We start from the raw sequence: 27,300 nt of genomic DNA on the forward strand, positions 1-27,300 counted from the left end.
TTCGAGAACTTAAACTATGAAATAAGTAAAATTTCACGTATAGAATTTGATTGTGAACAGTCATTTGAATGGAAAGCTATAAAGTTCGGCAAGTATCACATTTTGTCAAAATGAGAATAAAGTTTAGTAGAATGCGGTGGAGTGTCGTGAAATGCAAAATCGTTTATGAAAATGTTTTAAATTTATGAAATCAGACTATACAAAGATTGACATTTGATACGCAGAAATTGACGTTTAAAAGCTTAATAAAATTCAAAGCTAGAATTTAAATAGATATCACCCTATGTGAACATTTATATGGAGTGTGATGGGGCGTGGTGAAATATGACAATGTTGTAATGTTAAATTTCAATTTTTTAAATGGCGTTTTCTTGTATGAAATTGAGAAATTACACAAAGATGAAAAATTTGAATTTAGAATTTGAATTCTAATGAATGAAATTTTGAATTTGAATGAATAAAATATATTTTAATTCAAAGCAAAAAATTAAGCGGATATCACCTCATATAAAATGAGTATGGCGTGTGGTGAAGTGAAGTGAGTGTCGTTCAATGTATTATTTGTGATCTGGCTTAAACATTTAATATTTTCAAATTGAATTGATTTAAGCGACATTTCAAATCGAGAATTTAAATTTGAAAAGCTTTCTTAATTTAAAAAATAGAAAATTAAGCAGAAATCACGTTATAAAAAACGAGCATGGAGTGATGAAATGTTACCGTTTTGATAAATGATAAAGATTGCGCTCGTGGAAAAACACGGGAAAAATTTGTTAAGAAATAAAAATAATTTTTGTTGTTATTTTCGTTATATATTACTCAATCAGGAATCATCCCTATTAAAAATCACAGTTAGTATCATGCATCTACCACCGAGAAAAGCACGCTTTAAATATGTAAACATAATGTCTATAAGCCACAAATAAAAACAAAAAACAAAATGGCCACCGAATTTTACCTGATATTTTTATCTTATAACGAAACTGAATGCAAACTGGTTTTCTCAATTTCAGGTGCAAAATATTTTAATGGAAATGATTCCTCATTTTATAATATATATAAAAAAACAAAAAAACAAAAACAAAACACACACACAAAAAAAACACTTAAAACTATTTTTAATGCCTAAGCACATTTTTCTTATGTTCTTCCATGGCCGCAATCTTTATAAATTGCCCATTTTTCCTAGTGGTAACTTCACAGTTTTGAAAATGGCGCTTTCGCATTTTGCATTTAAATCCTTTACTAATACGTTTTTTTCTTATTTTATAAGCTCAGAAACAACGATTCCAAACAAAATACCCGTGTAAAGCGACCCCGTATTTCTTTTTCATTCTCGTCTCTTTGATTCTAATACTTGTTTCACAATCGTTTAAACAATGAGTTTCAGTTTCACCGAATGATTAAGAAATGTGGTTTTGGCCATGCAAATAATAAAATTTTTTTTTTATTATTCAGTATTATATATTTGTGTCTAGCCTTTCATCTGATCCGATGACATTTTGCGGGCCAGGCGAACACGAACAGCTACGCGTACTCTCCTCGTTAATCGTAGTCGGTATGCTTAAAGAACAGTGTAGGATCTCTCGCCGGTGTTTCACCATGACACGCTGGCAAACAATGGACGCGTTGTGGTTACAAGATAAATTAACAAAACTCCGTTCTGTGTCCTCTCGTATAGATATCTCGGGAGGACTAATCGATCGACTGGACCAACTCACAGAGTCGTAGCGCTTCTGTATGCTCTGCAGTTCTTTCAGACTGTCCCGATGCGTTGGCGACTTGAAACTGCTGGAGCGCGAGAAACGGATGCTGCTGCTTGATCGACTGGAAGAGCTCGAGCGAGACAAAACTTTCACAACCGGATGTTGTTTTAACTTGATGTTGTCTTCATCTTTCACGGAGTAGCGCACCACCACATGTACCTGTCGGAATAAATAAATAAAAGAAAAGAATCATGATAAGTTTTACAAATCACACATTTAATTTCTTATTTTATTATTCTTTTATTCACTTTTTAATATTTTTTTAAACCCTTTTTCACCCCGAACAAGGCATATTTCCACTTAAAATGTGAGGGTCTACTTGTTAAACGGGGAACTGTGGGAGGTGACTGTTCACATTACATTTAAACTTATGCAGATTAGTATCGTAAAAGAAGAAGGAAATAAGAAAGGAAATCCAAAGTTTAGCAATCCGAAGAAACGAACTATTAAAGCAAAAACTTTTCAGTATCTAGTGAAGGGGTGGGGTTTTGCTACTTATCCAGTTAGTCGGGAGTATGTATGCCGAGAGAATATAAGTGCTATGAGTTCATTAAATTACTTGTAAAACAAAACTAAGGCGACAGGACAAGAGTTGGAACTTGCCCGATATTAGATTTGAGACTCTTTTTTATAATTTGTCCAAGATTGAAAAACTAGTGGTAGACGCACCAGCCACAGATATGACAATGATATTCTATGCATGGGCGAATTGTGGGTCCTCTTTGGCGTGAATAATTTTCTATCACAGTAGAGGGAGCCCACCTTAGCAGATTTGGCAATGTCATCAAAGTATTTGTTCCAATTCATACCTGTCAATGTTAAGCCAAGAGGAATTGCACATTACAAAAACCTTGATACACAGGGTCAATCTAAAAAGTAAGGGAAACTGGATATAATATCTGCTATGAGAGCTATGGAGGAAAGAGGAATTAGCGGAATTTGCTTTCACCTTATATGATATCGTTGAAAAAGTATAACTGCAATGTTAGCTTTATACAACAATTGGAAAACGCTTCCACATATTTTTTACAAGTTCTTTTCTTCGCGTTATTTTTAGTAATGAGTCGTCACTTATCAAAGCGAAAAGCAACTTGAAGTGTTGAATAGATCGATTGTTAATTAAATGATGAGGGATATCATAAAAACAATGAAAATCATGAATGAAATGAATTAAATTCGATTACTAATGAGGACGCCCTTGCTTGCATTTTCTCTATCAAAACATTGTTGTCATGGAAACTAGCTTGTATTTGATGAAGTTCACACTCCTTTTCACAGTGCAATCATATCGAGTTCAAATAAAATTCAGTCGTTGCTTAACATATATACATAGTTTAAAAAAGGAAACTAAGTTTTGTTATGTCTTAGTTTCGGTTTCGATTCTAGCTGATGGCACTCAAATCATATTTTTTTTAAACTTTTGAAATAATGACTATACATTGAATACCATATAATATGAAATAATTGACGTTATAACAATAAATATGAAATCTGCGTAAATTAAAATATCATATCTAGGCGTATTTTATGACCGGACAACGCCGGCCATCCCTGCTAGTATATATATATATATATATATGTATATATATATATGTATATATATATATATATATATATATATATATATATATATATATATATATATACTAACAGAAGTACTCGTCGTTGACTGGGTTCAAAAAGAGCCTTCAAAAAATGGACTCTGATTTATGATATTATGGAATGTTATGGAAAGAGGTGTGCCTCTAACACGATATGTTCAAATGTTGAGATATCGAAACCAAAGCAAAGTCTGATGAAGAGAAAAGTGAAATCTTGCGAAAATATATATTTTTGATATCAACTTTATTGCCCTTCGTAGCTTAAAGTGACCAACAAGACATGTTTTTAGAAAAGCAGAAAAAACGAAGATTCTATCATCCGTACCCATTTATCCATTTCAATTTCTGAATTGCAAAACAATATAATATTAAACATGCCAGAAGTAACTTGAAAGTATTGAAATTATGTGAAACAAGAGTTCCTTTCATTGTGGGGAATTACTCCCACTTATGGAATAATTCATAGCGCAATCTCAATTTTAGAGATTTGTTTCAATAAGCAAAATTAAGAAGTAATTTGCTCAATGATTTTTCTAATGCATAGTGTTGGTCTGGCAAAAGTTTCAGCAGGTTGTAATCAATGAACCTGATCAGCGAATCAATATCATATGAAGTTCTTACAAAACATTTGTAAGTTATTCACTTCACTTCGATGAGTTTCAGGTAACCCGGTTTTGTAGAGCTTCTCCCCTCCCATGGCAATCACATGGTCTTCAATAACAATCAACACAGAATTATATATTTCTCCGCTAAATCCTATTTCTATCTCAGGGAATCTTTGTTGTTGCTGATATTTATAGTCATCAAATAAACAATCCTTATATTTCTACAATGGATTACTTACTTCACAAGTTTGGAGAAATATTGTAAAATAATTCGTAGAGAAACAGGTGTGTGTGTGTGTGTGTTTGTGTGTGACAATGAAGTCTCAGCCATAGTTCTGCCCAAGTGATTGTGATTTTCTAACAAATTTAAGGTCAGACAGGCTTCCTGATAATTGCCAACAGTTTGTCAATCAATAATTCCTAGAAATGAAAATGAAGTCTGCCCTATTATTTCATGAAAAGGAGTCTCAAAAAGAAACATTCATGGTGACTTGGGTGCATAGAGTAAATTCATACAATTGTAAAATTTTACCCCTGGATGATTCTAAACATTAGCTCCTTGTTTTCTCTTGTGCTATGTGTAATAAGATGGAATCTGATTATGAAATTAGAATTTTGCAAAATTATCTCATTCATGCAATTTAAAAGTGCAGGAAGAGTGTGTATTTTTGATTTAAGACGTCTTGGGTAGAATTTTCTGTTTGTGAAATAAACCCATTGACCATTTTTAAAATGAACTAAAAACTGCCGGATTTGAGGAAGCCTTACATGAATAGGAACTCTCAAAATAGGCCAAAATGCTTCATTAGTGCCAATATATCAAGTAACCATGACTAACTTTTTTTGTAAGGAAAACATGGCTGCATCAGATCCCTTATCTATTTATTTGTAAACATATTTAATAAACTTCACAGAATTGCAGCCCCCCCAAAACATGGATTCAGTGAGCATTGAATGTCTTTGAAAGTAAGGGAGAGTAAGGTACAACCATCTATTGTCAACGTCATGTGTGCCAACCATAATTTCAAAGCCACCATCTTCAGGCAATCTTCTATATATATAAAAGGCAAAAATCGGTGTGTATGTATGTATGTATGTATGTATGTATGTATGTTTGTTTGTAACGCTAAAACTTTTGAAAGACGGAACCAGAGTTGACAAATTTGGTATCATATTGCACCTTGATCACCCGGATGACAAATATCGAAATTTCACGTCAAACGGACCAGTAGAAAGGGGTCAACTGATCGTTTTTCTCCTAGGGGGGCCCCCAAAAAAACCTGTCATTTTAACGTTATTCAATACGTGTCACGTGACGTGACGTCAGCTCAAACTTTTGACAGACACAACCAAAGTTGACAAATTATGTATCATATTGAACCTTGATCACCCGCATGACAAATATCGAAATTCCACACCAAACGGACCATTAAAAGGGGGTGAACTGATCATTTCTCTCCTAGGGGGGGCCCCAAAAAAAACCTGTCATTTTAATGTTAATATTACATAATCCAAAAACGCTTAGTCATGTCACGTGACGTGACGTCAACATCCAGTAATGGCGAACAAATGTAAACAAACACTTTGTTTTACCGATACTTTTGTAATTTCTCTTCTGCTTTGTTCTAGAGATTATTAAACTCCATGACAATGTCTCCAACGTATTTAACTGGTTAAAAATAGTATTTATACAAGAGTTTTAACGAAAAATATCAGGAAAAAATGTACAGGAATAAAAAAAAATTCAGCTTTCAAAATATTCGTCGATAAAAAAACCGATCTTTATATTTACGCTAGCCATTTTGTATATTACCACGTGACCTGCTATCTCTTAAACTGGAGGGGGGGGATCCACTTGAATCCAACAAAACCAGTAATTTTTTTTTTCTATTATATATACATCATTTTCTATAAAATTAAGTGTAGACTTTATAATTAAAACAAAAAATGTTATTCATACTAAAAAAAAAAAACGCTTAGTCATGTCACGTGACGTGACGTCAACATCCACTAATGGCGAACAATTGTACCTATTTACTATGCCTCCCCACGGGACAGAGTTAGACACCAGGGTCGTTTTTTAACGTGGAGAAAAGGTACAAAAATAAAAATTGTCTCAGTCGTGGAGGATTTCTCCTCCACCGAAAGAGAACAAGAAATAGAAGTGCAGCATCTGAAGAACAGATACTACACTTTGATCTTGACCAAAAGGCCAAGAATGCGAACAATTGTAAATAACAACTTTTTTCACAAAACCAACACCGTCTTTCTTTTTTTTCTCTCTCTTTCTCTCTCTCACCCTCTTTCTCTTGACGTCACACCACTGTTAAACTGTGGGGGGGGGGAACACATTCCCAGGCATTATCTCCTATAGATGCACATTTTATTAGAAATTCAGCTTTCAAAATATTAGACGATAATAAAAATATAAAACCAACACCCTCTTTCTCTTTTCTCTCTCTCTCACCAACTTACTCTTCTCTCTCTCTCACCCTCTTTCTCTTGACCTCCTACTACTGTTAAACTGTGTGTGTGTGGGGGGGGGAAGAGGCAGCTTGAAAACCAACAAAAACAGTGCACAGTTTCCCAAGCATTTGGGGTGGGAAGGGGGGGAAGAAGCCGAGCGCACAGTTTCGTGTGAGAGAGAGAGAACAATTCTCAACCTATATACTCAACAAATTTTTTATCTACAGATTTGAAAGTTTGTATATAGGGTATTCAGACATATGGAAATATATCTAGCATAATCTATCTATTATATCTATAAAAGTGAAAATGTGTGTGTGTGTGAGGTAGCCAGAGAGAGAGAGAGAGAGAGAGAGAGAGAGAGAGAGAGAGAGACAACAATTCTCAACCTATATATTCAATACATTTTTTATCTACAGATTTGAAAATTTGTATATAGGGTATTCAGACATATGGAAATATATCTAGCATAATCTATCTATTATATCTATAAAAGTGAAAATGTGTGTGTGTGTGAGGTAGCCAGAGAGAGAGAGAGAGAGAGAGACAACAATTCTCAACCTATATATTCAATACATTTTTTATCTACAGATTTGAAAATTTGTATATAGGGTATTCAGACATATGGAAATATATCTAGCATAATCTATCTATTATATCTATAAAAGTGAAAATGTGTGTGTGTGTGTGTGTATGCGTAAGAGAGAGAGAGAGAACAATTCTCAACCTATATACTCAACGTATTTTTATCTACGGATTTTAAACTTTGTATATAGGGTATTCAGACATATAGAAATATATCTAGCATAATCTATACATTATATCTATAAAAGTGAGAATGTGAGTGTGTGAGAGAGAGAGAACAATTCTCAACCTATATATTCAACAAATTTTTTACCTACAGATTTGAAAATTTGTATATTGGGTATTCAGACATATGGAAATATATCTAGCATAATCGATCTATTATATCTATAAAAGTCAGAATGTTTGCGTGTGGTTGTGTGTGTAAGGTTGCGAGAGAGAGAGAGAGAACAATTCTCAACCTATCTATTCAATAAATTTGTTATCTACAGATTTGACCATTTGTATATAGGGTATTCAGACATATGGAAATATATCCAGCATAATCTATCTATTATATCCATAAAAGTGAGAATGTGTGCGTGAGAGAGAGAGAGAGAGAGAGAGAGAGAGAGAGAGAGAGAGAGTAAGTACAATTCTCACCCTATATATTCAACAAATTTTTTATCTACCGATTATAAAATTTGTATATAGGGTATTCAGACATATGGAAATATATCTAGCATAATCTATCTATTATATCTAGAAAAGTGAGAATGTGTTTGAAAGAGAGAGAGAGAAGAGAGAGAGAGAGAACAATTCTCAACCTATATATTCAACTAATTTTTATGTACAGATCTGAAAATTTGTATACAGGGTATTCAGACATATGGAAATATATCTAGCATAATCTATTATATCTATAAAAGGTAGAATGTGTGTGTGTGTTTGTGAGTGAGTGAGTGAGTGAGTGAGAGAGAGAGAGAGAGAGAACAATTCTCAACCTATATACTCAACAAATTTTGTATCTACAGATTTGATAATTTGTATATAGGGTATTCAGACATAAGGAAATATATCTAGCATAATCTATCTATTATATCTATAAAAGTGAGAATGTGTGTGAAAGAGAGAGAGAGAGAACAATTCTCAACCTATATATTCAACAAATTCTATCTTTACAGATTTGAAAATTTGTATATAGGGTATTCAGACATTTGGAAATATATCTAGCATAATCTATTATATCTATAAAAGTGAGAATGTGTGTGTGAGAGAGAGAGAAAGAACAATTCTCAACCTATATACTCAACAAATTTTTTATCTACAGATTTAAAAATTTGTATATAGGGTATTCAGACATATAGAAATATATCTAGCATAACCTATCTATTATATCTATAAAATGACCATGTGTGTGTGTGTGAGAGAGAGAGAGAGAGTCAGAGAGAGAGAGAGAACAATTTGCAGCTTGTGTGTGTGTGAGAAAGAGAGAGAGAGAAAGAGAGGAAGGAAAATTCTCACCCTATATATTCAACAAATTTTTTATCTACATATTAGAAAATTTGGATATAGGGTATTCAGACGTATGGAAATATATCTAGCATAATCTATCTATTATATCTATAAAAGTGAGAATGTGTGTGTGAGAGAGAGAGAAAGAGAGAGAGAGAGAACAATTCTCAACCTATATATTCAACTAATTTTTTATCTACAGATTTGAAAATGTGTATATTGGGTATTCAGACATATGTAAATATATCTGGCATAATCTATGTATTATATCTATAAAAGTGTGAATGTGAGTGATGGAAAGAGCAAAAAATTCTCAACCTATATAACCTATAAAAGTGAGAATATGTGTGAGAGAGAGAGAGAGAGAGAGAACAATTCTCAACCTATATATTCCACACATTTTTGGGCACAGATTTGGAAATTTGTATATAGGGTAGGCAGACATATAGAAATATATCTAGCATAATCTATCTATTATATCTATAAAAGTGAGAACGTGTGTGTGTGTGTGTGTGTGAGAGAGAGAGAGAACAATTCTTAACCTACATACTCAACAAATTTTTTACCTACAGTTTAGAAAATTTGTATATAGGGTATTCAGACATATGGAAATATATCTAGCATAATCTATCTATTATAACTACAAAAGTTAGAAAGTGTGTGTGAGAGAGAGAGAGAGAGAACAATTCTAAACCTATATATTCAACAAATTTTTTATCTACAGATTTGAAACTTTGTATATAGGGTATTCAGACATATGGAAATATATCTAGCATAATCTATCTATTTTATCTATAAAAGTGAGAATGCGTGTGTGTGAGATAGCGAGAGAGAGAGAGAGAGAGAGAAAAAGAGAGAGATAAAAATTCTCAACCTATACATTCAACAAATTTTTTATCCACAGATTTGAACATTTGTATATAGGGTGTTCAGACATATAGAAATATATCTAGCATAATCTATCTATTATATGTATAAAAGTGAGAATGTGTGTGTGTGTGAGAGAGAGGACAATTGTCAACCTATGTATACAACAAATTTTTTATCTACAGATTTCAAAATTTGTATATTGGGCATTCAGACATATTTCAATATATCTGGCATAATCTGTCTATTATATCTATAAAAGTGAGAATGTGTGTGATAGAGAGAGAGAGAACAATTCTCAACCTATATACTCAACAAATTTTTTATCTACAGATTTGAAAATTTGTATATAGGGTATTCAGACATATGGAAATATATCTAGCATAATCTATTATATCTATAAAAGTGAGAATGTGTGTGTGTGTGTGAGAGAGAGAGAGAGAGAGAGAACAATTCTCAACCCATATACTCAACAAATTCTTTATCTACAGATTTTAAAATTTGTATATAGAGTATTCATACAAATAGAAATATATCTAGGATAATCTTTCTATTATATCTATAAAAGTGAGAATGTGTGTGTGTGTGAGCGAGAGAGAGAGAGAGAGAGAGAGAACAGTTCTCAACCTATACATTCAACAAATTTTTATATATAGGGTATTCAGAAATATCGAAATATATCTAGCATAATCTATTATATCATTAAAAGTTAGAATGTGTGTGTGTGAGAGATAGAGAGAACAATTCTCAACCTATGCACTCTACAAATTTTTTATCTACAAATTAGAAAATTTGTATATAGGGTATTCACACATATGGAAATATATCTAGCATAATCTATCTATTATATCTATAAAAGTTAGAATGTGTGTGTGAGGTAGCCAGAGAGAGAGAGAGAGAGAGTAAGAACAATTTTCAACCTATATATTCAACAAATATTTGATCTACAGATTAGAAAATTTGTATATAGGGTATTCAGACATATGGAAATATATCTAGCATAATCTATGTATTATATCTCTAAAATTGAGAATGTGTGTGTGAGAGAGAGAGAGAGAGAACAATTTTCAACCTATATACTCAACAAATTTTTTTATCTACAGATTTGAAAATTTGTATATAGGGTATTCAGACATATGGAAATATATCTAGAGTAATCTATCTATTATATCTATAAAAGTGAGAATGCGTGTGTGTGTGAGAGAGAGCGACACAGAACAATTCTCAACCTATATATTCAACAAATTTTTTATGTACAGATCTGAAATATCACATTTGTATAGAAGTAGAAATCTTGATACCTACTCTGATACCTAATAAAAGAAAGGACACTCTTTAGGGCGGATTTTGATTATAACAAGTCACTAATTAGAAATTATAATAAACATTCTAATAATTTAAGAATTTTACCAAAATAAAATTGCATGGTAATCACCCAATTTCTGCCACAAAATTTTGATTGGCAGAACTCATAAACATAAAATATATATTTTCTAATTTCATCTTTTTTTTTTCTTTTTACATAATCTGGTTTGATGTTTTCCCAAATATTCAAATCACTATATTTTGCTGCTTAATATCAAATACAGCAACTGAGTTATTTTTATGCATCAAACAATTACATTTTCTCATTCATCCAAACTAATCACTGAACATCAATTTCATATTTTCTTCACTAAAATATTACTGTGCTTGATGTCATCAAGTGGAGCGGATCATTTTTTTTTCATTTGTTCACACATTTTTCCAATTTATATATATTTTGTTAAAGATTCTTAGCCTATGTCATTGCATACCAATCTGTTTATTAAAAGTTAAGGTTCACTGTAAACACATATGTTACACCAAAATAAAAACGCTTCAGATAATGTCTTGATATTCAATTCAGTTTCTCACATGACATCTTATGAAGTTAGTAGAAATGTTACAGACTTTTGAATCTCAAACACTTTCAATACTGTGCACTGATATTTTCTTTTTTGCAATATAAGCACATTCATGATTTTTTTTACAAACGTTAAAAACTTTCACATTGTGTAGCAATATACTGAAACAATTATATAAATATTTGTTTTTATTTTGAATGATGCAGGGCATCTGAAGAGAGATTTTTCTAACAAAATGAAAGTATAATTTTTAGCAATAGGTATCTAGGAAAAGGCCACTACATATGTTATAAGTTCCAAATTTCCACAACCTGGCAAATACTGGTACATGCTAGCAAATTTAGATTTGCAATTACAAAATATGATTCTAATTTTTTCCTTTGCTCTTTATTCTAACACTACACTAAGTTTACTGTGTTATTTCGCTACAGTTGATATTGTGTAGAACAATAAGAAAATCATAGTGAACAATGCATTCAACAAAATTTCACACACATTTCTAGATACCTATATCTAATAAGTTCAAAAGAAAGGACACACTTAGGGAGGTATTTTGGTGGTCAAGTTACTAAAAAGAGATTAGCTGGTTTCCCGGCATAGCCCAGGATATAATAAAGATTGACTGAAATACATGTTCTAGCTCGTTTCTAGGCGTTGCCAGGGATGTAATATAGACACATTATGTTGTATATTACCTGTTCTCTTCTCCCTAAGGTAAAACAATTTCATATACATGCTGTAAATTACCTATGCTAGGGATAAAACATGAACAATATCAGTCCTAGGGTAGATAAAACAAATAATACATAGAGATGAAAGATTCCTCTCCCCTAAGAATCAAACATATGTTCAATATCTGCTTTTGTTTTTTCATTGTTTATACGGTCCCGAGCAACGCCGGGTAGCCCTGCTAGTCTATATATATAAAAGGCAAAAATCGGTGTGTATGTATGTATGTATGTATGTTTGTTTGTAACGCTAAAACTTTTGAAAGACGGAACCAGAGTTGACAAATTTGGTATCATATTGCACCTTGATCACCCGGATGACAAATATCGAAATTTCACGTCAAACGGACCAGTAGAAGGGGGTCAACTGATCGTTTTTCTCCTAGGGGGGCCCCCCAAAAAACCTGTCATTTTAACGTTATTCAATACGTGTCACGTGACGTGACGTCAGCTCAAACTTTTGACAGACACAACCAAAGTTGACAAATTATGTATCATATTGAACCTTGATCACCCGCATGACAAATATCGAAATTCCACACCAAACGGACCATTAAAAGGGGGTGAACTGATCATTTCTCTCCTAGGGGGGCCCCCAAAAAAACCTGTCATTTTAATGTTAATATTACATAATCCAAAAACGCTTAGTCATGTCACGTGACGTGACGTCAACATCCAGTAATGGCGAACAAATGTAAACAAACACTTTGTTTTACCGATACTTTTGTAATTTCTCTTCTGCTTTGTTCTAGAGATTATTAAACTCCATGACAATGTCTCCAACGTATTTAACTGGTTAAAAATAGTATTTATACAAGAGTTTTAACGAAAAATATCAGGAAAAAATGTACAGGAATAAAAAAAAATTCAGCTTTCAAAATATTCGTCGATAAAAAAACCGATCTTTATATTTACGCTAGCCATTTTGTATATTACCACGTGACCTGCTATCTCTTAAACTGGAGGGGGGGATCCACTTGAATCCAACAAAACCAGTAATTTTTTTTTTCTATTATATATACATCATTTTCTATAAAATTAAGTGTAGACTTTATAATTAAAACAAAAAATGTTATTCATACTAAAAAAAAAAAACGCTTAGTCATGTCACGTGACGTGATGTCAACATCCACTAATGGCGAACAATTGTACCTATTTACTATGCCTCCCCACGGGACAGAGTTAGACACCAGGGTCGTTTTTTAACGTGGAGAAAAGGTACAAAAATAAAAATTGTCTCAGTCGTGGAGGATTTCTCCTCCACCGAAAGAGAACAAGAAATAGAAGTGCAGCATCTGAAGAACAGATACTACACTTTGATCTTGACCAAAAGGCCAAGAATGCGAACAATTGTAAATAACAACTTTTTTCACAAAACCAACACCGTCTTTCTTTTTTTTTCTCTCTCTTTCTCTCTCTCACCCACTTACTCTTCCCTCTCTCTCACCCTCTTTCTCTTGACGTCACACCACTGTTAAACTGTGGGGGGGGAACACATTCCCAGGCATTATCTCCTATAGATGCACATTTTATTAGAAATTCAGCTTTCAAAATATTAGACGATAATAAAAATATAAAACCAACACCCTCTTTCTCTTTTCTCTCTCTCTCACCAACTTACTCTTCTCTCTCTCTCACCCTCTTTCTCTTGACCTCCTACTACTGTTAAACTGTGTGTGTGTGTGTGGGGGGGGAAGAGGCAGCTTGAAAACCAACAAAAACAGTGCACAGTTTCCCAAGCATTTGGGGTGGGAAGGGGGGGAAGAAGCCGAGCGCACAGTTTCGTGTGAGAGAGAGAGAACAATTCTCAACCTATATACTCAACAAATTTTTTATCTACAGATTTGAAAGTTTGTATATAGGGTATTCAGACATATGGAAATATATCTAGCATAATCTATCTATTATATCTATAAAAGTGAAAATGTGTGTGTGTGTGAGGTAGCCAGAGAGAGAGAGAGAGAGAGAGAGAGAGAGAGAGAGAGAGAGAGACAACAATTCTCAACCTATATATTCAATACATTTTTTATCTACAGATTTGAAAATTTGTATATAGGGTATTCAGACATATGGAAATATATCTAGCATAATCTATCTATTATATCTATAAAAGTGAAAATGTGTGTGTGTGTGTGTGTGTGTGTGTGTGTGTGTGTGTGCGTAAGAGAGAGAGAGAACAATTCTCAACCTATATACTCAACGTATTTTTATCTACGGATTTTAAACTTTGTATATAGGGTATTCAGACATATAGAAATATATCTAGCATAATCTATACATTATATCTATAAAAGTGAGAATGTGAGTGTGTGAGAGAGAGAGAACAATTCTCAACCTATATATTCAACAAATTTTTTACCTACAGATTTGAAAATTTGTATATTGGGTATTCAGACATATGGAAATATATCTAGCATAATCGATCTATTATATCTATAAAAGTCAGAATGTTTGCGTGTGGTTGTGTGTGTAAGGTTGCGAGAGAGAGAGAGAGAACAATTCTCAACCTATCTATTCAATAAATTTGTTATCTACAGATTTGACCATTTGTATATAGGGTATTCAGACATATGGAAATATATCCAGCATAATCTATCTATTATATCCATAAAAGTGAGAATGTGTGCGTGAGAGAGAGAGAGAGAGAGAGAGAGAGTAAGTACAATTCTCACCCTATATATTCAACAAATTTGTATATAGGGTATTCAGACATATGGAAATATATCTAGCATAATCTATCTATTATAACTACAAAAGTTAGAATGTGTGTGTGAGAGAGAGAGAGAACAATTCTAAACCTATATATTCAACAAATTTTTTATCTACAGATTTGAAACTTTGTATATAGGGTATTCAGACATATGGAAATATATCTAGCATAATCTATCTATTTTATCTATAAAAGTGAGAATGCGTGTGTGTGAGATAGCGAGAGAGAGAGAGAGAGAAAAAGAGAGAGATAAAAATTCTCAACCTATACATTCAACAAGTTTTTTATCCACAGATTTGAACATTTGTATATAGGGTGTTCAGACATATAGAAATATATCTAGCATAATCTATCTATTATATGTATAAAAGTGAGAATGTGTGTGTGTGTGAGAGAGAGGACAATTGTCAACCTATGTATACAACAAATTTTTTATCTACAGATTTCAAAATTTGTATATTGGGCATTCAGACATATTTTAATATATCTGGCATAATCTGTCTATTATATCTATAAAAGTGAGAATGTGTGTGATAGAGAGAGAGAGAACAATTCTCAACCTATATACTCAACAAATTTTTTATCTACAGATTTGAAAATTTGTATATAGGGTATTCAGACATATGGAAATATATCTAGCATAATCTATTATATCTATAAAAGTGAGAATGTGTGTGTGTGTGTGTGTGTGAGAGAGAGAGAGAGAGAGAGAGAACAATTCTCAACCCATATACTCAACAAATTCTTTATCTACAGATTTTAAAATGTGTATATAGAGTATTCATACAAATAGAAATATATCTAGGATAATCTTTCTATTATATCTATAAAAGTGAGAATGTGTGTGTGTGTGAGCGAGAGAGAGAGAGAGAGAGAGAGAACAGTTCTCAACCTATACATTCAACAAATTTTTATATATAGGGTATTCAGAAATATCGAAATATATCTAGCATAATCTATTATATCTTTAAAAGTTAGAATGTGTGTGTTTGAGAGATAGAGAGAACAATTCTCAGCCTATGCACTCTACAAATTTTTTATCTACAAATTAGAAAATTTGTATATAGGGTATTCACACATATGGAAATATATCTAGCATAATCTATCTATTATATCTATAAAAGTTAGAATGTGTGTGTGAGGTAGCCAGAGAGAGAGAGAGAGAGAGTAAGAACAATTTTCAACCTATATATTCAACAAATATTTGATCTACAGATTAGAAAATTTGTATATAGGGTATTCAGACATATGGAAATATATCTAGCATAATCTATCTATTATATCTCTAAAATTGAGAATGTGTGTGTGAGAGAGAGAGAACAATTTTCAACCTATATACTCAACAAATTTTTTTATCTACAGATTTGAAAATTTGTATATAGGGTATTCAGACATATGGAAATATATCTAGAGTAATCTATCTATTATATCTATAAAAGTGAGAATGCGTGTGTGTGTGAGAGAGAGCGACACAGAACAATTCTCAACCTATATATTCAACAAATTTTTTATGTACAGATCTGAAATATCACATTTGTATAGAAGTAGAAATCTTGATACCTACTCTGATACCTAATAAAAGAAAGGACACTCTTTAGGGCGGATTTTGATTATAACAAGTCACTAATTAGAAATTATAATAAACATTCTAATAATTTAAGAGTTTTACCAAAATAAAATTGCATGGTAATCACCCAATTTCTGCCACAAAATTTTGATTGGCAGAACTCATAAACATAAAATATATATTTTCTAATTTCATCTTTTTTTTTTCTTTTTACATAATCTGGTTTGATGTTTTCCCAAATATTCAAATCACTATATTTTGCTGCTTAATATCAAATACAGCAACTGAGTTATTTTTATGCATCAAACAATTACATTTTCTCATTCATCCAAACTAATCACTGAACATCAATTTCATATTTTCTTCACTAAAATATTACTGTGCTTGATGTCATCAAGTGGAGCGGATCATTTTTTTTTCATTTGTCCACACATTTTTCCAATTTATATATATTTTAAAGATTCTTAGCCTATGTCATTGCATACCAATCTGTTTATTAAAAGTTAAGGTTCACTGTAAACACATATGTTACACCAAAATAAAAACGCTTCAGATAATGTCTTGATATTCAATTCAGTTTCTCACATGACATCTTATGAAGTTAGTAGAAATGTTACAGACTTTTGAATCTCAAACACTTTCAATACTGTGCACTGATATTTTCTTTTTTGCAATATAAGCACATTCATGATTTTTTTTACAAACGTTAAAAACTTTCACATTGTGTAGCAATATACTGAAACAATTATAAAAATATTTGTTTTTATTTTGAATGATGCAGGGCATCTGAAGAGAGATTTTTCTAACAAAATGAAAGTATAATTTTTAGCAATAGGTATCTAGGAAAAGGCCACTACATATGTTATAAGTTCCAAATTTCCACAACCTGGCAAATACTGGTACATGCTAGCAAATTTAGATTTGCAATTACAAAATATGATTCTAATTTTTCCTTTGCTCTTTATTCTAACACTACACTAAGTTTACTGTGTTATTTCGCTACAGTTGATATTGTGTAGAACAATAAGAAAATCATAGTGAACAATGCATTCAACAAAATTTCACACACATTTCTAGATACCTATATCTAATAAGTTCAAAAGAAAGGACACACTTAGGGAGGTATTTTGGTGGTCAAGTCACTAAAAAGAGATTAGCTGGTTTCCCGGCATAGCCCAGGATATAATAAAGATTGACTGAAATACATGTTCTAGCTGGTTTCTAGGCGTTGCCAGGGATGTAATATAGACACATTATGTTGTATATTACCTGTTCTCTTCTCCCTAAGGTAAAACAATTTCATATACATGCTGTAAATTACCTATGCTAGGGATAAAACATGAACAATATCAGTCCTAGGGTAGATAAAACAAATAATACATAGAGATGAAAGATTCCTCTCCCCTAAGAATCAAACATATGTTCAATATCTGCTTTTGTTTTTTCATTGTTTATACGGTCCCGAGCAACGCCGGGTAGCCCTGCTAGTCTTCTATATATATAAAAGGCAAACGTCTGTGAGTTTGTATGTTTGTTTGTAACGCTAAAACTTTTGAAAGACACAACTAGACTTGATAAATTTGGTATCATATCGAAGCCCCCTATCCCGGATGACAAATATCGAAATTTCACGTCAAACGGACGAGGAGAAAGGGGTAAACGTATCAGTTATCTCCAAGGGGGGCCCAAAAAAAACTGTCATTGTAATGCTTTTTATTACGTAATTCTTGAATGATCCAATGTTATTCAATACGTGTCACATGACGTGACGTCAGCTCAAACTTTTGACAGACACAACCAAAGTTGACAAATTATGTATCATATTGCACCTTGATCACCCGCATGACAAATATCAAAATTTCACGTCAAACGGACAATTACAAGGGGGTGAACTTATCATTTTTCTCCCAGGGGGGGCCCCAAAAATCCTGTCATTATAACGTTATTCATTAAGTGTCACGTGACGTGACGTCAGCTCAGTAAAATGTCGGCTGCAGCTGAGGTACGTTAAAACTGCCTTCGGAGGAGAAATTGATACTATAACACAGTTAAATATTAGTTTTCGACTCGAACCGTTATTACCAACGTAATTATCGCACTCCAAAAATAAAAAAAAAACCAAAATTACACGAAAATTGACGTAGGGAAAATGTTTTTATTTTTGCTCGAAGTTTTTTGCCGGCGAAGATGACTTTGCTCTTTGTAATTTACATGTAAACAAAGATTAGCCATTTTGTTTATACATTCTAACTCTGTTAACTTGAAGGGGGAGGGGGGTATCAGTATCAGGCCGCTTATGTAAACGAAAATTAGGTCGCTTGCACATTTTCCACTTTCTCTCTCTCTCTCTCGCCGTCTTTCTCTCTCTCTCTCTCTCTCTTTCGCCGTCTTTCTCTCTCTCTCTCTCTCTCTCTCTCTCTCTCTCGCCGTCTTTCTCTCTCTCTCTCGCCGTCTTTCTCTCTCTCTCTCACTCTCTTCTATCTCTACACCTTTCCTAACTCTCTATCACCATATTTCTCTCTCTCTCTCTCACTCTCTTCTCTCTCTCTCTCTCTAGACCTCTTTCTCTTCTCTTTCTCACTCTCACCCTCTTTATCTACTCTCTCTCTCACCCTCTTTCCCTTCTCTTATCTTCTCTCTCTCTCTCGCCCTGTTTCTCTTCTCTCTAAAGACGGCGAGAGAGAGAGAGAGAGAGAAGGGAAAGAGGGTGAGAGAGAGAGTAGATAAAGAGGGTGAGAGAGAGAAAGAGAAGAGAAAAAGGTCTAGAGAGAGAGAGAGAGAGAAGAGAGTGAGAGAGAGAGAGGATCAACTCGACTCACCATATTTCTCTCTCTCTCTCTCACTCTCTTCTCTCTCTCTCTCTAGACCTTTTTCTCTTCTCTTTCTCTCTCTCACCCTCTTTATCTACTCTCTCTCTCTCACCCTCTTTCCCTTCTCTCTCTCTCTCTCTCTCTCTCTCGCCGTCTTTCTCTCTCTCTCTCTCGCCGTCTTTCTCTCTCTCTCTCACTCTCTTCTATCTCTACACCTTTCCTAACTCTCTCTATCACCATATTTCTCTCTCTCTCTGGAAGGGGGGGTGGCTATCAGTATGAGGCCGCTTAAATACACGAAAATTACTTTTATACGAGTTTGTTTTCTTATGAATGGAACCGCTTTTGTAGGGGGGAGGGGGGAGGAGGCAATGTGCACAGTCTCCCAAGCATTACCTACTATAAAAAAAGATGCACATTTACCCTCTTCTCTCACCCTCTTTCTCTCTCTCTCTCACTCTCTTTCTCTATCACCCTCTTCTCTCTCTCTCTTTCTCTTCTCTCTCTCATCCTCTTTCTCTCTCTCTCACCCTCTTCTCTCTCTCTACCTTTTTCTCTTCTCTCTCGCACCCTCTTCTCTCTCTCTCACCCGCTTCTCTCTCTCTACCTCTTTCTCTTCTCTCTCGCACCCTCTTCTCTCTCTCTCACCCGCTTCTCTCTCTCTACCTCTTTCTCTTATCTCTCTCTCTCTCTCAACCTCTTCTCTCTCTCTCTCTTACCCTCTTCTCTCTCTCACTCTCTGTGTACACCTTTTTCTCTTCTCTCTCTCTCTGACCCTCTTTCTCTCTCTCTCACCCTCTTTTTCTGCTCTCTCTCACCCTTCTCTCTCTCTCTCTCTCTACCTCTTTCTCTTCTCTATCACCCTCTTTCCCTGCTCTCTCTCACCTTCATCTCTCTCTCTCTACCTATTTCTCTTCTCTCTCTCTCTCCCTCTGCTCTCTCTCACCCTCTTCTTTCTCCCTCACCCTCTTCTCTCTCTCTCTCTACCTCTTTCTCTTATCTCTCTCTCTCACTACCCCTCTCTCTCTCTCTGTCTTACCCTCTTCTCTCTCTCTACCTCTTTCTCTTATCTCTCTCTCTCAATACCTCTCTCTCTCTCACCCTCTTCTCTCTCTCACCCTCTTTCTCTCTTACCCTCTTCTCTCTCTACCTCTTTCACTTCTCTCACCCTCTTTCTCTCTCACCCTCTTTCTCTGCTCTCTCTCACCCTCTTCTCTGCTCTCTCTCACCCTCTTCTCTCTCTACCTCTTTCTCTTCTCTCTCTCACCCTCTTCTCTCTCTCTTACCCTCTTTCTCTTCTCTTCTCTTTTCTCTCTCTCTCGCCGTCTTTCTTTTCTCTCTCTCTCACCCTCTTTCTCTTCTCTCTCTCTCTTTCACCCTCATTCTCAACTCACTCTTACCCTCTTCTCTCTCCCTGTCTACCTCTTTCTCTTCTCTCTCTCTCACCCCCTTTCTCTTCTCTCTCTCACACCGTCTTTCTCTTCTCTCTCTCTCTCCCCTCATTCTCTTCTGTCTCTCTCTCGCCCTCTTTATCTTCTCTCTCTCTCTCACCCCGTTTCTCTTCTCTCTATATTAGCACTTATCAAGGCCAATAGGCAACTCGAGGATGACAGTTCAAAAGGTCACAGTAGTCAAATTTGGGAAAGAGGATGGAACAACTTTAACGGGAGCATGAGTTATTCAGCGACACCAACCTATTTTGTAATATATATATATATATATATATATATTGTACAAACTATATATTACCACTTATCAAGGCCTATAGGCCACTCGAGGATGAGAGTTTAAAAGTGCACAGTAGTCAAATTCGGCAAAGATGATGGAACCGCTTTAAGAGGAGGATGAATTATTCAGTGACTCCAACCTATTTTGTTATATATATGTATGTATATATTTTGTAAAAAATATATACATACATGCGACTCCAACCTATTTTTTATATATATATATATATATCTATATTTATAACAAAAATATATTACCACTTATCAAGGCCCATAGGCTACTCGAGGATAAGAGTTGAAAAGTGCACAGTAATCAAATTCGGGAAAGAGGATGGAACAGTTTTAACGGGAGGATGAGTTATTCAGCGACTCCAACCTATTTTGTTATATATATATTTATATCTATATTTACTAAAAAATATATATTACCACTTATCAAGGCCCATAGGCTACTCGAGGATGAGAGTTGAAAAGTGGACAGTAGTCAAATTCGGGAAAGAGGATGGAACCTCTTTAACGGGAGGATGAGTTATTCAGCCACTCCAACCTATTTTGTTATATATATATATATATATATATATATATATATATATTTTTTTGTACAAACTATATATTACCACTTATCAAGGCCCAGAGGCCACACGAGGATGAGAGTTTAAAAGTGCACAGTAGTCAAATTTGGGAAAGAGGATTTAATCGCTTTAATAGGAGGATGAATTATTCAGCAACTCACACCTGTTTTGGTATATATATATATATATTTATAAAAAAATATGTATTACCACTTATCAAGGCCCAGAGGCCACTCGAGGATGAGAGTTAAAAAGTCCACAGTAGTCAAATTTGGGAAAGAGGATGGAACCGCTTTAACAGGAGGATGAGTTATTCAGCAACTCCAACCTATTTTGTTATATATATATATATATATATATATATAGATATATTTTTCATAAAATATGTATTACCACTTATCAAGGCCCATAGTCCACTCGAGGACGAGAGTTGAAAAGTGCACAGTAGTCAAATTGGGGAAAGAGGATGGAACCGCTTTAACGGGAGGATGAGTTATTCAGCGACTCCAACCTATTTTGTTATTTTGTAAAAAATATATATGACCACTTATCAAGGCCCAGAGGCCACTCGAGGATAAGAGTTGAAAAGTGCACAGTAGTCAAATTCGGGAAATTTGTTATATATCTATTTTTTTGTTACTTAGGCATTTCCACTTATCAAGGCCCAGATACATCTCGAGGATAAGAGTTAAATGTGCACAGTAGTCAATTGGACAATAAGGCCCAGAGGCCACCCGAGGATAAGGGTTGAAAATGGCAGTAGTTAATTGGACAACATAGTAATACTTAGTAATGGAAAGTCGGGAAATTTGTTATATATATATTTATATTTTGTTTATATAGGCATTACCACTTATCAAGGCCCAGAGGCCACTAGAGGATAAGTGTTGAAAAGTGCAGTAGTCAATTGGACAAAATATAGTAATTGTTAGTAATGGAAATTCAGTAAATTTGTTATATATATATTAATATTTTGTTAAATACGCATTACCACTTATCAAAGCCCACAGGCCACTCGAGGATAAGGATTGAAAAGTGCACCGTAGTAGTCGGTTGTAATGGAAATGCGGGATATTTGTAATATACCTATTTTTTGTTACTTAGGCACAACCACTTATTAAGGCCCAGAGGCCACTCGATGGTATTACCACTTATCAAGGCCCAGAGGCCACTCGAGGATAAGCGTTTAAAAGTGCAGTAGTCAATTGGACAATATAGTAATCGTTAGTAATGGAAATTCAGTAAATTTGTTATATATATGTATATTTTGTTACATACGCATTACCATTTATCAAGGCCCAGAGGCCACTCGAGGATAAGGATTGAAAAGTGCACAGTAGTCAATTGGACAATATAGTAATCGTTAGTAATGGAAATTCAGTAAATTTGTTATATACCTATTTTTTGTTACTTAGTCATTTCCACTTATCAAGGCCCAGAGGCCACTCGAGCATAAGAGTTAAAAAGTCCACAGTAGTCAATTGGACAATAAGGCCCAGAGGCCACCCGAGGATAAGGGTTAAAAAGTGCAGTAGTCAATTGGTCAATATAGTAATCGTTAGTAATTACTACTTCTCAAGGCCCAGAGGCCACTCGAGGATAAGGGTTGAAAAGCGCAGTAGTCAATTGGACAATACAGTAATCGTTAGTAATGGAAATTCAGTAAATTTGTTATATATATATATATTTATATTTTGCTAAATACGCATTACTACTTATCAAGGCCCAGACGCCACTCGAGGATAAGGGTTGAAAATATTCAACAAATTTTTTATCTACAGATTAGAAAATTTGTATATAGGGTATCCAGACATATGGAATATATCTAGCATAATCTATCTATTATATCTATAAAAGTCAGAATGTTTGTGTGTGTGGGTGTGTGTGAGGTAGAGAGAGAGAGAGAGAGAACAATTCTTAACCTATATATTCAACAAATTTTTTATCTACAGATTTTAAATTTGTTATAAAGGGTATTCATACATATGGAAATATATCTAGCATAATCTATCTATTATATCTACAAAAGTGAAAATGTGTGTGTCTGTGAGAGAGAGAGCAATTCTCAACCTATATACTCAACAAATTTTTTATCTACAGATTAGATAATTTGTATATAGGGTATTCAGACATATGGAAATATATCTAGCATAATCTATCTATTATATCTATAAAAGTGAGAATGTTTGCGTGTGTGTGTGTGTGAGGTAGCAAGAGAGAGAGACAGAGCGAGAGAACAATTCTCAACCTATATATTCAACAAATTTTTTATCTACAGATTTGAAAATTGGTATATAAGGTATTCAGACATATGGAAATATATCTAGCATAATCTATCTATTATGTCTATAAAAGTGAGAATATGTCTGTGTGTGAGAGAGAGAGAGAGAGTAAGAACAATTCTCACCCTTTATATTCAACAAATTTTTATCTACAGATTAGAAAATTTTTATATAGTGTATTCAGACATATGGAAATATATCTAGCATAATCTATCTATTATATCTATAAAAGTGAGCATGTGTGAGAGGAGAGAGAGAGAGAGAGAACAATTCTCAACCTATATACTCAACAAATGTTTTATCTACAGATTTGAAAATTTGTATATAGATTATTCAGACATATGGAAATATATCTAGCATAATTTATCTATTATATCTATAAAAGTGAGAATGTGTGGGTGTGTGAGAGAGAGAATGAGAGAGAACAATTCTCAGCTTATATATGCAACAAATTGTTTATCTACAGATCCGAAATATCACATTTGTATAGAAGTAGAAATCTGGATACCTATTCTGATACCTAATAAAAGAAAGGACACTCTTTGGGGCGGATTTTGATGATACCAAGTCACTACTAAGAAATTATAATAAACATTGAAATAATTTAAGAATTTTACCAAAATAAAATTGCATGGTAATCACCCAATTTCTGCCACAACATTTTGATTGGCAAAACTCATAAACAGAAAATATATATTTTCTAATTTCATCTTTTTTTTTTACATAATCTGATTTGATGTTTTCCTTAATATTCAAATCACTATATTTTGCTGCTTAATATCAAATACAGCAAATGAGTTATTTTTTATGCATCAAACAATTACATTTTCTCATTCATCCAAACTAATCACTGAACATCAATTTCATATTTTCTTCACTAAAATATTACTGTGCTTGATGTCATCAAGTAGAGCGGATCATTTTTTTTTTCAGTTGTTCACACATTTTTCCAATTTATATATATTTTGTCTAAGATTCTTAGCCGAGGTCATTGCATACCAAGCTGTTTATTAAAAGTTACGGTTCACTGTAAACACATACGTTATACCAAAATAAAAACGCTTCAGATAATGTCTTGATATTCAATTCAGTTTCTCACATGACATCTTATGAAGTTAGTAGAAATGTTACAGACTTTTGAATCTCGAACACTTTCAATACTGTGCACTGATATTTTCTTTTTTGGAATATAAGCACATTCATGATTTTTTTTTACAAACGTCAACAAATTTCACAATGTGTAGCAATGTACTGAAACAATTATAAAAATATTTGTTTTTATTTTGGATGATGCAGGGCATCCGAAGAGAGATTTTTCTAACAAAATGAAAGTATAATTTTTAGCAATAGGTATCTAGGAGAAGGCCACTACATACGTTATAAATTCCAAATTTCCACAACCTGGCAAATACTGGTACACGCTAGCAAATTTAGATTTGCAATTACAGAATATGATTCTAATTTTTTCCTTTGCTCTTTATTCTAACACTACACTAAGTTTACTGTTTTATTTCGCTGCAGTTGATATTGTGTAGAACAATAAGAAAATCATAGTGAACAATGCATTCAACAAAATTTCACACACATTTCTAGATACCTATATCTAATAAGTTCAAAAGAAAGGACACACTTAGGGAGGTATTTTGGTGGTCAAGTCACTAAATAGAGATTAGCTGGTTTCCCGGCATAGCCCAGGATGTAATAAAGATTGACTGAAATACATGTTCTAGCTGGTTTCTAGGCGTTGCCAGGGATGTAATATAGACACATTATGTTGTATATTACCTGTTCTCTTCTCCCTAAGGTAAAACAATTTCATATACATGCTGTAAATTACCTATGCTAGGGATAAAACATGAACAATACCAGTCCGGGGGTAGATAAAACAAATAATACATAGAGATGAAAGATTCCTCTCCCCTAAGAATAAAACATATGTTCAATATCTGCTTTTGTTTTTTCATTGTTTATACGGTCCCGAGCAACGCCGGGTAGCCCTGCTAGTCTATATATATAAAAGACAAATGTTTGTTTGTAACGCTAAAACTTGAGATGAAAGATTCCTCTCCCCTAAGAATAAAACATATGTTCAATATCTGCTTTTGTTTTTTCATTGTTTATACGGTCCCGAGCAACGCCGGGTAGCCCTGCTAGTCTTCTATAAGAGGGATAACCATCCTCACTAAATAAGATTCAAGTAGAAAGTTTTTTTGGATATCGTTTTGTACATTAGGCACCAACCATGCAAGTAGAATGTGACTGTTTACTATTTCAAATAAGGTTGGATCAGTTTGTATATCACTTTACTACACTGATATAATGGAATCAATTTGATTGGGATTGATTTTTCTGGTAAAGCACAATAGTATATGTGCATGAGGCAAGCCTCTCTTTTGCCACTCATTTGTGTACATGTAGTGTCGTTGTGGCCAATGATTTTTTTATGTTTATGAGATTCATCACTTTTATTATCTTTAAGCGAAATAGCCAATGCCTCTTGTTGATTGGTGTATGTTTGTCCAAGGAGAAGTTCATTTGAATTTTCTTCCGCTTTGGATTTGAAGTGAATGTAATAAAAAGGTTTGGTTTTGCATAATTTCTTACATGTCATTGCATATTAGGTCCTTTAATGCATATATCATAGACTACCTGTGAAGCTAGAAGGTAAAATGCATATCTTACCTATATCTCCTCCTTGCCCATCGTTATTTATATGATCTTTGTAGGAATCTACTCTTAGCTTGTTTTGATGAGTTTTGATATATAAAAGTCGTTCTGGTTCAACTTTTGCAAACCTATCAACTGCAAATTGATGGAAGAGATTTTGACTTCTGTGAAGATGATTGAAGAAATTGTGGTATTTCCAAACTGTGGAATCCCCAAATGGTATCCATCTTCTCAACATACAAATAATAGGGGATATTGAAAGCTGTCATGAGATCTATGCGTTTCACATACACGTTTCAGCATGTTATCTCTTGAATGAAGAATTATATCTCTATTATCCAAAGTTTCATCACCCATAAAATGTGCCACTTCCTTACCACTTTTTGGTAAATCGAATCGCCTAACATGCTCAGTGGATGTTTTTTTTTAATCTGCATTAATAACTACTCGAAATTTTGTTGATGATTTTTTCAGATGGCTGCTTTAATGTTAAATGTGATGTTTACCATAAAAAATAATCATAACAGGAGTGATTCTATAAAAGATATTTGTAATAACAAAAGAAAAATACACACACATCTATTAAAAATGATTTTGAGTCTAGCAAGATATGATGAAAGGAGTATAATAAAAAAAATTCGTATTTCTAAATGATTTTTACTTAAAAAGTAAATTTTATTAGTAGGGGATATTGAAGGCTGTCATAAGCTCTGGGAGTTTTACATATTGTGTATCACAGTCTTCAGTTATACTTCATAAAATCAACCTTGTGTTTTATTTTGGCATACTCTATCTATCTCGTTAGTTAATTGTTTTATTTAATAATAATATTATTTCAATCGCCATCTAAAATATAAAGTCTTTATTTTGTTTTATTAAAATATAGTTGAAGTAAAATAAGTTGTTTGGAAATATCGTCGAAACCAATTTAGGTGACTGAAATATAATTTGACCAATGTTTTATTAA

The 27,300-nt window shown here is 33.5% G+C and overlaps 1 protein-coding gene and 2 pseudogenes across 1 annotated transcript in view; all 3 read right to left on the bottom strand.

Moving 5' to 3' along the window:
• Positions 1–27,300, bottom strand: part of LOC145296062 (galanin receptor 2b-like) — a 263,795-nt gene that overhangs the window by 619 nt on the left and 235,876 nt on the right. Inside the window, exon 5 of the mRNA XM_080142129.1 lies at positions 1–1,925. This exon is cut by the window's left edge and continues 619 nt beyond it. Within this exon, the coding sequence (XP_079998255.1) occupies positions 1,461–1,925 (465 nt within the window). The 3' untranslated portion in view covers positions 1–1,460. The remainder of the gene's footprint in view (positions 1,926–27,300) is intronic.
• LOC145296474 (U2 spliceosomal RNA) lies at positions 6,064–6,197 on the bottom strand (annotated as a pseudogene).
• LOC145296475 (U2 spliceosomal RNA) lies at positions 13,212–13,345 on the bottom strand (annotated as a pseudogene).

This window comes from Euprymna scolopes, chromosome 16, assembly GCF_053919585.1.
Source record: "Euprymna scolopes isolate OS-2025 chromosome 16, ASM5391958v1, whole genome shotgun sequence".
NCBI classification, from domain to species: domain Eukaryota; kingdom Metazoa; phylum Mollusca; class Cephalopoda; order Sepiida; family Sepiolidae; genus Euprymna; species Euprymna scolopes.